The 13,695-nt window shown below is 45.2% G+C and overlaps 1 protein-coding gene across 1 annotated transcript in view; it reads right to left on the bottom strand.

The window, feature by feature from the left end:
* LOC119371775 (uncharacterized) overlaps positions 1–13,003 on the bottom strand; it is a 29,918-nt gene extending 16,915 nt beyond the window's left edge. The window contains exon 1 of the mRNA XM_049420060.1: positions 12,537–13,003. Coding sequence (XP_049276017.1) covers positions 12,537–12,918 — 382 coding nt within the window. The 5' untranslated portion in view covers positions 12,919–13,003. The remainder of the gene's footprint in view (positions 1–12,536) is intronic.
* Positions 13,004–13,695: the final 692 nt, after the last annotated feature.

Raw genomic sequence — 13,695 nt, 5'->3', positions numbered from 1 at the left:
GATGCACAACACAAAAGCGCTGTTGGTGTTCTTGAGGAACAGTCTACACAACCGAAGTTTGTGGATGACTATTTTTTTAATATATGTGCGCTTGTGACTGCACGCACTATTTATTTATTTATTTATTTATTTATTTATTTATTTATTTATTTATTTATTTATTCACAAAACCTCCACAGGCTCCAGCAGGAGTATTGTGTGAGGGGGTGGGGGGAATATACAGTGATGTATATGTGTGTGTATATGTGATGATTGTATATATCATAGTCATCACCCGATACACCTGGAGTAGCAAGTCAGGCGACAAACTAGGCTAAGCTCTCCGGGACTTTCATTAAAGATTATTATCTCTCTTCGGAGATATCGTTACAGTAGGTGACATTGCACCACTTAGTAACAGACATCGGCTGCATTTGTATCTTCTGAATTTGATTATCTCCATTCGTAAAATTTAAAACAGGTCATCGCGAGGTTCGCAAGTACAGAAAACGTTCAAGGAGTAACTGAGTCAAGGGCATGGGCGAAACCATGTAGCCGTTATTATCAGTTCCTACATCAGTCTCCATTAACTTTGAAGAATACCAAATATTTTGCTGTTTTCTGTGATCGGGTGAGCGCAGCAACTTCATTAACGATTAGTCAAACCATACGATGGTTTTCCATTTGGAGTGAATATTGATGCAGCATTAAGTAATTTGAGAAGTTGAAGAAATTGCTGAAATTAGTTAGTCATTTTCGTTTTCTACGTGGTAATTTGGACACATGAAGCACTGTTACACGTCACATCCTCGAGCGTAAATCAACACGCACCTCTGTCAAAGCGAAGGCTGCTTCATGCTGTTGGAGCACCTGCGTTTTTAGTGGACGATAAGATATTACAAGACAAAAAAAGACCAGTCATTTGGCGTGACATTTACTGAGAGCGTAGGTGCTTAGAACGAAATATTGCCGTATGTTCTTTAAAGGGCCGTGAAATTTGCTCCCATGAACTCGAGAATCTCATCAGTGTCATATTTTCAATTTCCGGACCACAACCGCGAAAACCCGATAATAATTTTTTCACGCTAGTTTTGCTGTTATGCATGTCATAGCAGAGGAAATCTTGTGACGGCAAGAAAATTCGAAGCTCTTCGTGCAGCGAATGCTCATTTCCATGCCGGGATGGAACTTTTTAAAACTTTTACTTGCTTGTCGAGTCCTCAAACAGCTCACATTGCACGCCACGCTGGCGCACAGCAACAATAATTCATCTTTTCCAGGAAATTTTTCTTTCGTGCTTACTTTTTGAAAATGTGTTTAAAAATTTTGAACCTTGTTTTCATTTGAACATGAACAAAAGCGCAAAAGACGGGACAAGGCAGAGAAGGCATACACAACGCTGTATTTGCTACTGAGTTTATTGTAAGAAATAATTTGCTGTTTATGCCAGATTACAGGCGTGATGCCACTCTCATATCTCGTATTTTTTCCCCTTCCACAGTGCAGGGTACCCTACTGGGCTCCGCCCTAGTTAACCTCCCTGCTTTTATTTTATCCTCCCCTCCTCCTCTTTGCGGTACCCTCCGAGTATTGCAAATAGTATGGCGGCGACACCTGTAATGTGTGATTACCTGAAAATACAGTCAAGATAAATAATTATCATGAGCTGGTGCGTTAAGTTAATAACAATAATAATAAGACTTTTTATTTCTTTAAATAAAGCAGTAGATGTAGCTAGGCCTGCTAAAGCCATCGGTGGCTTGAGTGGCTGAGCCTGGCAGGCAGCAAAAGAAACCGAATGCCTTACAAAGTAGTGGTAAATGGCACAAAAAATATGATATTGCAAAAAAAAGAAACGTACGCATTAGATTAGCAGTAACAAGACATACAAACAAAAGTTTTGACTATTATACAATATTTATAGAAAATGGCATTTTCCAAAAACGCAGAAACACAGCGATGTTTGCTAAACAAAATTACAACACTATAGGTGATCGTTCAGCAGCATGCTTTCAAATCCTTACATATGTAAGAACACTAGACACACGTTACATTTTACAGACAGATATGACGTAAGAGCTTCTTTAATTTGTATTTTATTTTTATGCGAGAAATGATAGGGGGTAGTTCATTGAAGTACGTTGGAACGTAATGAGCGCGTGTTCTAGTTCCATACTTCGTTAAAAAACTTGGCCTCCAATAGCGAATGTTGGGCATTCAACAACGGGAAGTGACGTACGGAACCAGGAATTCTTTGGAACAGAAATGTTTTAAAACAACCATTTGGATTAAGAAATGATTGAAATTCGGCATATACAGTATTTGGAAGCAGTCTCTATCAGCACTTAGGTTCAGGTCATATGATTTAGTTTTTGATATCGAACGTAATATTCTATTTAATTTGTTGTGCCATCTGACAGCACAGTGGCTGTAAACTGTTATTCCATAACGCAGTATACTGTAGCCTAAAGCGTGCGTTATCATCTTTCGTACTGAGAGTGGCTTATAGTATCTTATATGATATGGCAGACATATGACACGGCCGAAGTTTTTACAAACGTAGGCGAGGAGGCTATTCCAGGAAATGTGGCTATTAATAAGTAGAACGACGCACTTCACGACAGATGAATAGTATGAACAATCAGAACAGTGCAAAACGAAGGGATAGTTAAGGGCTACCTTCCTCAAAGGATTATCGAAGCAGATTAGATGAGTCTTATTTACGTTTATATTAATGAAAACTGACATGAACCTGCAGCCACAGCCGTGATAATCACGCTACCCCGCGTATGCAAGTACATTATGGCCTATCGCTTTTACACCCTGTTGGAATGGGGTCAAGCGCACGTCTAATGGAGGAAGGATAATAGGGGCAACGTGCGGAGCCGGTTTCGACGGCATCACTCGGTGCTGCTTTTATTTTTGCGCTTCGTTCGTCTGTCCAATATCGAATACACTATCGAAATCTCGGCTTGGCTCTAAACGCTTTGTGAAGACAAGATTACGTTGACACAAGTGCTTGTTCTTTCCATTTAATGGCGACCGGTTTTCGCCATCTAAACCTTTTACACGTGTTATGACTCGCGGCGTAGGCCGCGCAGGAACGTATAGGAACGTTGTCGAAAGTTTCAGAATCTACTGCTCATATTGTATGCACGAAACACCTGCCGTGGTGGTCTCGTAGTTAAGGTGCTCGATTGCTGACACGAAGGTCGCGGGATCGAATCCCGGACGGGGCGGCCACATTTCGCAGGAGACAGAATGCTAGGGGCCCGTGGGCTTAGATTTAGGTGAACGTTAAGAGCCCCAAGTGGTCGAAACTTCTACAGAGCACTCCACTACGGCGTCTCTCATAGCCATATCGTTGTTTTGAGACGTAAAGTCCCAACAGTTACTATTATTATTGGTTGCATGAAGCGTGTATAGTTGGATACGTTCCGTAACTTACCAGCGCCATAGATAACGCTGGAATGTACGATGATACCAGTATAAAAGCCGACGCCTTTCACTGGAGATCAGAATATGGACGGCCGAGGACCGCGCTCAGCACTGTCGTTGCACGGCATTTGATCAAAGTAGACAAGGCATTAGGCCAACTAAAAAAAAAGTGTTTCTCCTTTCTTTTTCTTTTTGTCGAGCCTGATGGCGCAAATGTCACCACCCCGTTATGAAGGGGACGTTCATAGCATTTATTCACCAAACATCCGAGCGATTCGTCTAGCTGTGCACAGGTTCACCTAATAAGGAGTTCAATCTTTACCGGTTTGACAGCTGTGTTCTTTAGTATCGCAACCTGTACATACTAACGGATTGAAACAGGGCTCTTTAGGGATAAGTAACCCGCATACTTTCAGTCTTCAGTTTGGGTCATATTGGCGTAATTTCGAAGCAAGCGCGTAGATCAGAGCCGACATTTTCTTTAGAGACTAGATTCATCGCGACATGATTTGGTTATCTCGAGCAATTGCACATACCAGTCGGTATACTTAAAAATTTTGTGTCCCGTTTGTATCCCTGAGTACTACACGTGGCAATATCTCAGCGTGAATTCTCCATGCCGTCGGCTCCATGGTAAGCCGCCGGTGGCCTGACCGCCGTATTCTAGAACGTCCCTGCACACAATGCATCCGTTTCGATCCCAGAAAGTCGATGGCGGCGCCTGCCTTCGCCAGCGCTAATCACCGTAGTGTTTATAATAGTACACTATATAGGGAAATCTGCTGCTAGTGTCTATGGGATCTGCAAAGCATGACGCTTCAGCCAGCGTGTAGTGATGGGTAGTACTTGGATTCGCCTAAGCTTCGTTCTTTTGGCTCCGTTTGGCTCCGTGTGGCCTGCGGCCAATTTGACGCTATACGAAGTTAGCAAAAGTGCAGCAGTCGTACTTCAACACCTTAACCGCTTTTAGACTCGCTAATTAAAATCAGCTCACAAGGTTCACAACGAGCCGTTCTCTTATTCGAAACAAAAGCCAAAACAACAATAAACAAAGCCACAAGCGTTTTCGAACCCGCAAGCTCGAAGATTAGACAAATCCGTGTACTACCAATCATACCGATGGTGGCTGAACGATCGCAGCGCCACAGTTGTCTCCAGTAAATATTGTAGAAAACTATATTCACTGCTTATCGGCCGCCACTATTGAGAAGCGCTCTGTAATTTTCCAGTCGAGCGGCGGCACTCCACTCATCTCGGTTGAATGAAGGACGAACTTGGGAGGCGAGGCTGGTTTGAGAACACGGGTGTTTTCATCTCTGGACACAGGTCAGCGTCATTAATTAACTTACGAGTGCATTAGCTCGTAACGGCTGTCCACTCGCTTCGTAAGTTTGAGATAGAGTGTTGGCCAACGGTGTGGACCTGAGTAGACCTGATTACCGTATATACTAGTGTAATGGCCGCAGGTTATTTGCCGAGATTTGGGGTTAAAATCGCGGGTGTGGCCATTGCACGGAAGTAAAGATACAACTTTCTTTGTTCGGTTCCTGTTTTCAGCCTCCATTGAACTGCACTCCTCGCTTGTACTGGGAAAAGCGAAGAACAGCCTTTGTCACTTTAATGCGGTTGCAAGAATGTTATTCCTCGTCCTCGTCCTCTTTACTCGTGGCATCCTCAAACCTGCCTCTCTGCCAGACGCGGTTGTCTTCCATTGCATCGAATCGGTTTCAGCTTCCCGTGACCTTGAAGCTTTCCTCAGCCGTCTTGAAGGACCTCCCACCCTACGCTGCGAAAATCCATTGCATATATCCACAAGGGATGCCCTCTCTTCAGCCATCCAGTCGGTGTTGTTGAGTGGATGGCAGCGCCTCGGAGGCAACCGCTAAATCTCAGAGGCTGGGCTTTTGCTAGCTGGAGGTGCCGAACCCTCGGCATGGCTACACTGTTTTCCAACACCCCCCCCCCCCCCCCCCCCAAAAAAAAAAGAAGTTTGGGAATTCTCGCACCGCATAACGTATAATACTGCTATACCTTCTCAAAAATTAAGGATGTGGCTTATACACGCGTAATTTTTAAATATATAAATTTTTTTTTCGGGGGGGGGGGGGGGGCGGACTCTTTCGCAAAGCTCTGGGTGCGGCTGTTACATGGATGCGGTCATCACACGAGCATATACGGTATTAGCGGTAGTTAATGCTGTCGGGCCTGAGTGGACGTGAGTGCGCGTGGACAGGAGTGAGAACCGATTAAAGCGAAGTGGGAAGTAAAGCCAGGGACGATGAATAGAGAAAAAGGCCATGTGAACCTGAATTAATTAATGTTGGCGAGTCTAAATGGACGCCAGTATGCATGTAAGTGGGAGCTTGCGAAGGAACAGCTGAGGCGAGTATGTGAATGAGTGGTGCACCGGTGAGTATGTGAATGAAAGCGTGCGTGAATCCAGGGTGGTAGAGAAGGTTGATGACGCAGTTACCTGACTCACCTATTGAAGATTGTTCGCTCAGCGTCCGACTACGGCAGGTGAAAAACTCATGAAGTCCTTCTTGTCAGCTGTTGCTACTTCGTTCAAACATTCACTGGGAAGCGAGTAACTTTATTATTATTATTATTATTATTATTATTATTATTATTATTAGTAGTAGTAGTAGTAGTAGTAGTAGTAGTAGTAGTAGTAGCAGTAGCGGTAGCAGTAGTAGTGGTAGTAGTAGTACTAGTTACAACCTAGTGAGACTGACAGACAACGAAGCTAAGGAAGGTATAGGAAACATTACTTGTATATTTTAACTGTAGTATAGTAATTATTAATATACTACACAATTCTCGTAATTATTACATAATTGCGATACTACAGTTAAAATATACAAGTAATGTCCCCTATGTCTTCCTTAGCTTCACTGTCTGCGCGTTTCTTTAGGTTATTTAGGTTTATTAGCATTAGTAATGGCAGTATTAGCAGTAGTAGTAGTAGCGGTATCGAATGATAAATACCAGTGCAATCATCTTCACCAATGAGCACGTCAAGGGGGGACCCCTTCCTTCAAACAAAAAATTAAGAAACCTTGGTACGTTCATGAGTAAACGTGACCGCATGAAATGTGAGTGAAGGTTAATGAGCACAAGGAAATTGTTTGTGCACTTATGCCGGATGTGAATGGTCTTGAATGGGATTGTGTAAGGTTCGCCCGAATGGCAATGTCCCTTCGCAATCGTCTAAAAAATTCGCCCGATAAACACTGGCATTATAGCAGCGCCAAACGGACAACGCTAGCCGTTTTCCCTGCTGTAGACTGTGAGACAAAGGCTAATCGTTTCAATTCGTACTGCCACTCAGTTTTTATCACCGATAACAGAGCTTCGACAAGAGCGTGCCTCCGTCACACTGGCCAAGCTAGATCCCAAAACCTCACAGAGTGCCTTATGAATTCGGGTAAGACGACTCGTAGGCGAAAGCCACCCAGTATGAGTGTTTGTTTCTTCTTGGTCACGCGAGCACCAAAAATACGAAGTGAACACGCAGCTCGTGCGGTCACGTGATAATTGCGCTATTTATTCGCGCCGCTGTTTTATATATGTAGTTGCGCGAATGCCGCAGAGACGAGGTGAAAGCGCAGCTCGTGTTCAAGATGATGCTCACGCAAAAGGCGAAGTAAACGCGCAGTTCGTGCTCAAGGTCATGCTCACGCAAAAGCGAAGTGAACGCGCAGCTCGTTCTCAAGGTCATTCTCACGCATAAGGTAACGCAAATGCGCAGTTCGTGCTCAAGGTCATGTTCACGCAAAAGGTGAAGTGAACGCGCAGCTCTTGCTCAAGGCCCTGTTCAAGCCGGCTTTTTGTTCAAGGTCTTGTTGACATGAAACATATAAGGACTTAACAATCTATTCAACAATGACCGACATTAACTAGTCCTAACGATTTCTCGTAGGATGCAAGTACCGTAGCTGAAATGAGTGCACCACGTTCGGGAATGACCAATATTTTTTCACCACCACACCTCGCTACGTAACGTGGGTGGAAGATCGCCCAGCATATGTTCTCAGAAAGAGAAAAAGATAATTTGCAACAAGAAATTAAGAGTAAGTATATATAGTCCAATGCGTCTCATGTGAGGCTGATATTTTGTCTTCCACGATTGGGTAAATTCGAGACCGCTGCACGTATCAACAACTCCGATTCAACGTGTGTCCCGACATGCAGGACGTGGTGTGGCAATCTGCCGGATTTCTCGGCGCAGTAGTACGTGCAAGGAAGGTGTACTGAGAAAGCCCTGCATCAGTAGTGTTGCCTCACTACTGCAATGCGTAAGAAAACACGATCGAAGCGTTAGCATTAAAAGCTCATCTCTTATAGGTAAAAAAACATTTCCGTGTTCCTTACATACGGAGGCAGAGAACACGGAAGTGTTCTTTACCTTCGAGCTTGTTAAGCTAACTAGCTTATTAAGGTAACGAAGCAAACGGAAGCTCCGGCTATGTGGGAGAGACGAAGACAAAAAAGTCTACGCGGAAGACGAAAAGATTAGGATTATGACAAGGAAGAACTTGCGAAATAGATTTCTTGCAATGTTTTTTATTTATAAGCTCTGACTAAAAAGTAGAGAATCTGTTTGCGTCGGAGTAACAGAAGCCTTGTAAATTAATATGCTCATCTTTGACCATGCTCCGAACGATCTTTTGTCTTGCGCGCACAATGGCCTAAATCGGCTGCATGTTTTCTAAACACTTACCGAGCTGTTTGTGACAAGTTATCTGCATATGTCAGTCAAAATTTGAAATCATCAATAGAAGATGTTGCCTCCTCACCATTCCATATGTCGGTTTTGTTGATATGTGTTCTGTGATTCTCGTAAAGGTATGTTTAGTAAGAAAACTGTTATCTGTGGTTATTTTTTTCATTAAATGTTTTTATACTGATATTAATCGTCTGCGATATAACAAATTCTTCTAAACACCGTTGATCTCAACCCCACATGCATACGGGATTATGAGTATTCATGGTTTGAAAGTTGGCCAGGTAGAAAAAAGAAGAAAAGTTCGCTACTTCATCTACACCCGATTCACCAAATGAATGTTTTTGATACGCGCGATGTTCTCAGAAATATACTCGGCTGTATGTAGCTCTTACTTGAGTTGTGCTTAGTGATATTGTGTGTAATGCTCCGAATACACTGCTCAAAGTGAGAAGCTGACCAACCACAGAGAGCTCCAGCCGTACAGAAAGAGTGCTGATTGCTTCGTGTATTATTTAAGGCGAAAGCCTTAGATGCCTCGTCAAAACGCGAAAATTGACCGCCGTCCCGTGTCGGCGGCGTCAACACGAATGATGCAAAAAAAGCCATCATAATATGATGACGTCACAATATGACGTCATCATGACGTCACATATCGCTGATACTTGTGGCGTCCTTGTGACGTCACACGATGACGTCATCACATGGCATCGTAGCTTGGTCAACGGTGGGCCGATCACGGAGGCAGTGCAAAACCAGGGGAGGTGGCTCCGATCCCCGAGGCAATGGAAAACCACGTTAGGTGCAGAAAGCTTTCGGAGGGTGGAGGGGCAGGATCACTACATCGAGTGAGAACAAAAAGAAGATGGCTTTCGCCTTCCAGTCATCTAGGTGAGTTGATAACGGATCCTGAAAGTGTTTTGCTGTGCCCAGATGTAAGCAAAACGACTTGAGGTACTACAGGTAGGCATAAAAAAATTCTTACTACCTATTTTACTTTATTACGCGCAAGAGAAGAATTATGAAAGTGCAAATATAAAAAAAAGCAAGAACTATCCAGCATGTGACGCGAAGTAGAAGCAATGCTTCATATTGTCTGTTGCAGGGAACGTGGAATACGTGATTATAACTGATGGAGAAACGTAAGGGATGAAATTACCGGAACATGTTTTAAATACAAAACCGTGATGTTTCGCGAAATTACTTATAGCACTAATACCTCTCTACAGCCGCTATGACGGTCGCGGGATCGAATCCCGGTGGCGGCTGCCGCATTTCAATGGAGGCGAAATGTTAGAAGCCCGTGTATTTATATTTAGGTGCACGTTAGAAAACCCCAGCTAGTCGAAATTTTCGGAGCTCCCCACTACGGCATCCCTCACAGCCATATCGCGGTTTAGGGACGTAAAACCGGAACAATGATATAACAGCTATGATAACACTAGCACAGCTCAACCTCATCAGTGTATGCTCTGGTCGTCATTGATCTTTAGTAGCATCCTTCGTGTTCACGGTCTTCTTTCCCACACCAGCGCAGGGTAGCAAACCGGGTGCTAGCGCCTGGCTATCCTCACAAGTAGCGGTAGTCTAGTGGTTATGGTGCTCAAGTGCCGACCCGCACGTCGCGGGATCAAATCCCGGCCGCGGCGACCGCATTTCGATAGAGTCGAAATGATAGAGGCCCGTGTACTTACATTTAGGTGCACGTTAAAGAACCACAGGCGCTCAAAATTTCCCGAGACCTCCACTGCGGCGTCTTTCATAATCATATCGTGGTTTTGGGACGTAAAACACTTAAGAGGAAGATGAAATAGTAGAGAAGGAAAGGCAGGGATATTAACCAGTCTAGCGCAACCGGTTCGCTACCCTACGCATAGTAACAGGATGGGGAGATTGGAAGTGAAGAATAGAGAGGAAAGACAGAGAAAAGAAAGCGCATAACAATGCACACACACAGTCGGTCACAGTCCGTCACTCTTGCGTGGTACGTGACATCACTGTCACAACGGCTTGTTCAAGTCAGTTTCTATTTAAAAACCGAAATAGTGCCTTCGTTGCCTTCAGCTGTGGTGTCTTCTGTAGACGACATGTAAGAATGGCTTAAACAGACATTGGTCTGTTGTCAAGGTGTGTTAGAGCGGGCGCCTGAACTCTGCCTTAATATCCTTAAAATTATTATGGTTACCTTCTGCTTTTCCTTTTCATCTCGATCTCTCTCTCTCTCTTTATTTTCACTGTTTTTCTTGCTGAAGACGCTTGCACACAACCACGTGAAATGTGAAAGGGAATCACCTGCGATGCGTACGGAAAGGACAGGACAAAGGAATTCTGAGGTTTCCGCGTTCTCCTATTTACTCACGCCTCATTAGTTCACCACGCTGTCGTGTTTCATCACGCATTCGGGTCACGTTCTCGGAGAACACTGTCGCGACGACTTCCTCTGTCGCGTTGACTCGAGAGGCTTTCGCTGCTGTTTCTGGAGAAGCGTGCTACGAATGTCAACACCGGTGCTTGCGTCACTGAGGCTGCATGGACAATAGTGCTAAAATAGCCCGTTGGGCCTCCGCCGAAAGTAGTCTTTTGAAATGACAGTTATGCAAACAGTGGACGCACTTCTCGGCGCACGGCGTTCTTCAAAAGAATACGGGCCTCTTCGCGTAGGTACGTGCATAGGCTATGTGAAGGAAATTCTTCTTAACAGTCTTAGGGCCAGCCAAGTGCTCTACCGCAGATCCACGCCTATGAAGAAAAGGACCGCCTCTGGACTCTGCCGCTTCACCAAGATAACTTTCTGCGTTATAGTGAGCCAGAAGTGATATCGAAAATTTCCCGAACACTTCCACGACACTACACCATAGCCTACTGCTGAACGTGGCATACACGAACAGTTTATTAAGGCGAAAGCCTTAAATGCCTCATCAAATGCTGAAATTAACCGTGGGCGTCCCTCGGCGTCGGCGTCAACACGAGTGATGCAAAAAAATCATCACATGACGAAATCATCAAGGCGTCACAAGTCGCCGAAATTTGCGACGCCATCATGACGTCACTGTGACGCCGAATAATGTGACGTCACACGATGACGTCATCACATCGTCGCTTGGTAGTGGGGGTGGGAGCTGATAACGGAGGCAGTGCAAAAACAGGTGAAGTGCGTAAAGTTTTAGATGCTTCCTATCCTGGGGGCAGTGCAGAACTTCGTTAGGTCCAGAAAGCTTTCGGAGGAGATGGGGGAGAATCAATACATCCACTGAGAAGAAAAAGAAGATGGCTTTCACCTTCGAGGAACCTTAGGCGAATACTTAAGGGACCCTGCGAGTTTTTTGTACCGCATAGGGCTTAGCACAAATCTCTACCGTGATAACTGTGGCAGCATTTGGACAGTGGAGCACATACATACTTGAATGCCCCGCGTACCGCGACCAGAGACAATGTTTGAGCGACAAATGGACATGACTTGGCCCCATCCGTCAATGTTAGGCAGCATATTAGGTTCAATTCCCGGCCCTTCTCAACAGCGACGGGTTTTAGATTTGCAGTTAAATTGTCTATCAAAATTTGCTCTAACCCGGAAGCTTTAATGATTCACTATTTCATACAAAAACACCTGGACTTACCTGACATCCCAGTTGTAAATCTTAGTATCACGTTGACTTGCGAATGTCATATTTGCTTATATACTTTCCTTTTTTTGTTATTTTCTTCACTGTCTTCTGGAATCTTTCAGTCGCATTCCTCGTACCCACACAGAGTAGCATGCCAGCGGTTATATACATGTCGGCAAAAATCTTTCTATAATAAAGACTTTACCTCTTTGTCTCTTAGCGCTAACAAAGTTAACGTTTTTGTTTGTAAGTATCGTGAGTTGCGTTATAAGTACATATAACCCTAACTATTACATGATAGCAATGGTACTTACACATTTATGTCGTTCTATCAATCACGGTAAACGTTGAAATACGTATCTATCTCGCGTTCACCGAAACACATTCATGTATTATTTGGCAAGCGCTCATTACACTGCTCATTCCACGAGCGGCGCTGACTAAACACTTCCAGGTTTGCGTGCACACAAAAATCCGATGAGGTGTGGACGAGAGGACGACCGCCGCCGTAGCTCAAATGGTTGAGCATGGGGCGCGTTATCTGAAGTTTGCAGGTTCGGTCCACGCCGGCGGCAAGTTGTCTTTTCATCCACTCTACTTTCTTCACATGTATTTCACAACTACTACAATACACTTAAAACAGTGCAATTAACGTGCCCTAAGTCTTCCTTGGCTTCATTATCTGCTGGTTTTCATTAAGATTGTGTCAAACAAAGAAACGTGGTCTAAAAATTCTCCCCTTCTTTCATTCATTCGACCGCAAGCAGTTTAACGCATTCACTGCTTACCCGTCAGGCTGAGGTGTGCCCCGGGGTGGACGATCTGCCCGGCCAGCGGCAGGAAGACCAGCGGTATCTGCTCCATCGGCGCACCGGGACGCACGAAGGCTCCGAGTCGACACTCTCCCAGGTCCCGCACGCACGTCCGTATGTCCTCGCGGTACGTGTGGTGAGACGGCGCGCACTGACATCGGCACTCGTCGTTGTCCCCACCGGGGGCCTGGGAGGCGTCCGGACCGCAGCCCCCGCAGTCCCGAAAGAGGTCGCCTCCGTGGTGACGCGAGACGTCCAGGTCGACTCCTCCGTCGGCGACGACCGCGGACGTAGACGTCCTCGCGCTCATCGCGAGGTGTCCCAGAAGAAGAAGCGAGGCCGCGAAGAAGGCAAACATGCTTCCATTATGTATCGTCACACCTCAGTAGCTTCACGCGGGTGCACTCAGAGGAACGGCGCGAGACGGTGAGAAGCGGGGACGTCGCGTCGGACTCGTTATATGACGGATGAATCACGCTAAGCGACAAGGGTGTTGGCCGCGTTGTAGTGTAGTTAGAGGAAGAAGAAGAGCGAAGCATGGCAACTCACAATCTCCAACGAGACAGAGTGCGAACTATAGGCGTGGTATATGATGAACGACGTTCTTCCGCAGGCGTCCAACAATGCTTCTAGAACGAGTGATGGCTGAACAGCTGTTCTTTAAATAGCGGTTCCCACACGTCGCTACGGAAGGAAGTGTTTGCCGTGTCTCCTCAATCGGAAAGCTCTGCGTTCTTCTCATAAAAGCCCGTTTGATCCGGATGATGCAGTACACACTTCAAGACTTCAAGTAGCTGAATCACCGTAGATTCTAAAGTCTATGGCCTTGTCTTCGTCACTTTGCTGCGATCGTTGCAGAGTTCGGGGAGGTGAAGCACTGACCCAATTCGAAAAGTATATCACCTCACTTAGCGACCTGGATAGATTGTCATACTAAATTACGATAATTGGTGTCGATGAACTTTGGCCGTCTCGCATCCGAAGTCACTGAAGCTGAAACACCAAGGCATGTTTTGTACGCTGTTCTAACAATGAATCGCACGACGGGGCCGGTACTTACGAGTCATTTACCCTTTCGAAAGAAACGAGTTTTCATCAGTGAGACGACGTTTGGCACATGTGTCAGATTCGGCAC

The sequence above is a fragment of the Rhipicephalus sanguineus genome, chromosome 10 (genome assembly GCF_013339695.2).
Source record: "Rhipicephalus sanguineus isolate Rsan-2018 chromosome 10, BIME_Rsan_1.4, whole genome shotgun sequence".
Classification (NCBI taxonomy): Eukaryota; Metazoa; Arthropoda; class Arachnida; order Ixodida; family Ixodidae; genus Rhipicephalus; species Rhipicephalus sanguineus.
This window is presented reverse-complemented; position numbering and strand designations above follow the sequence as displayed.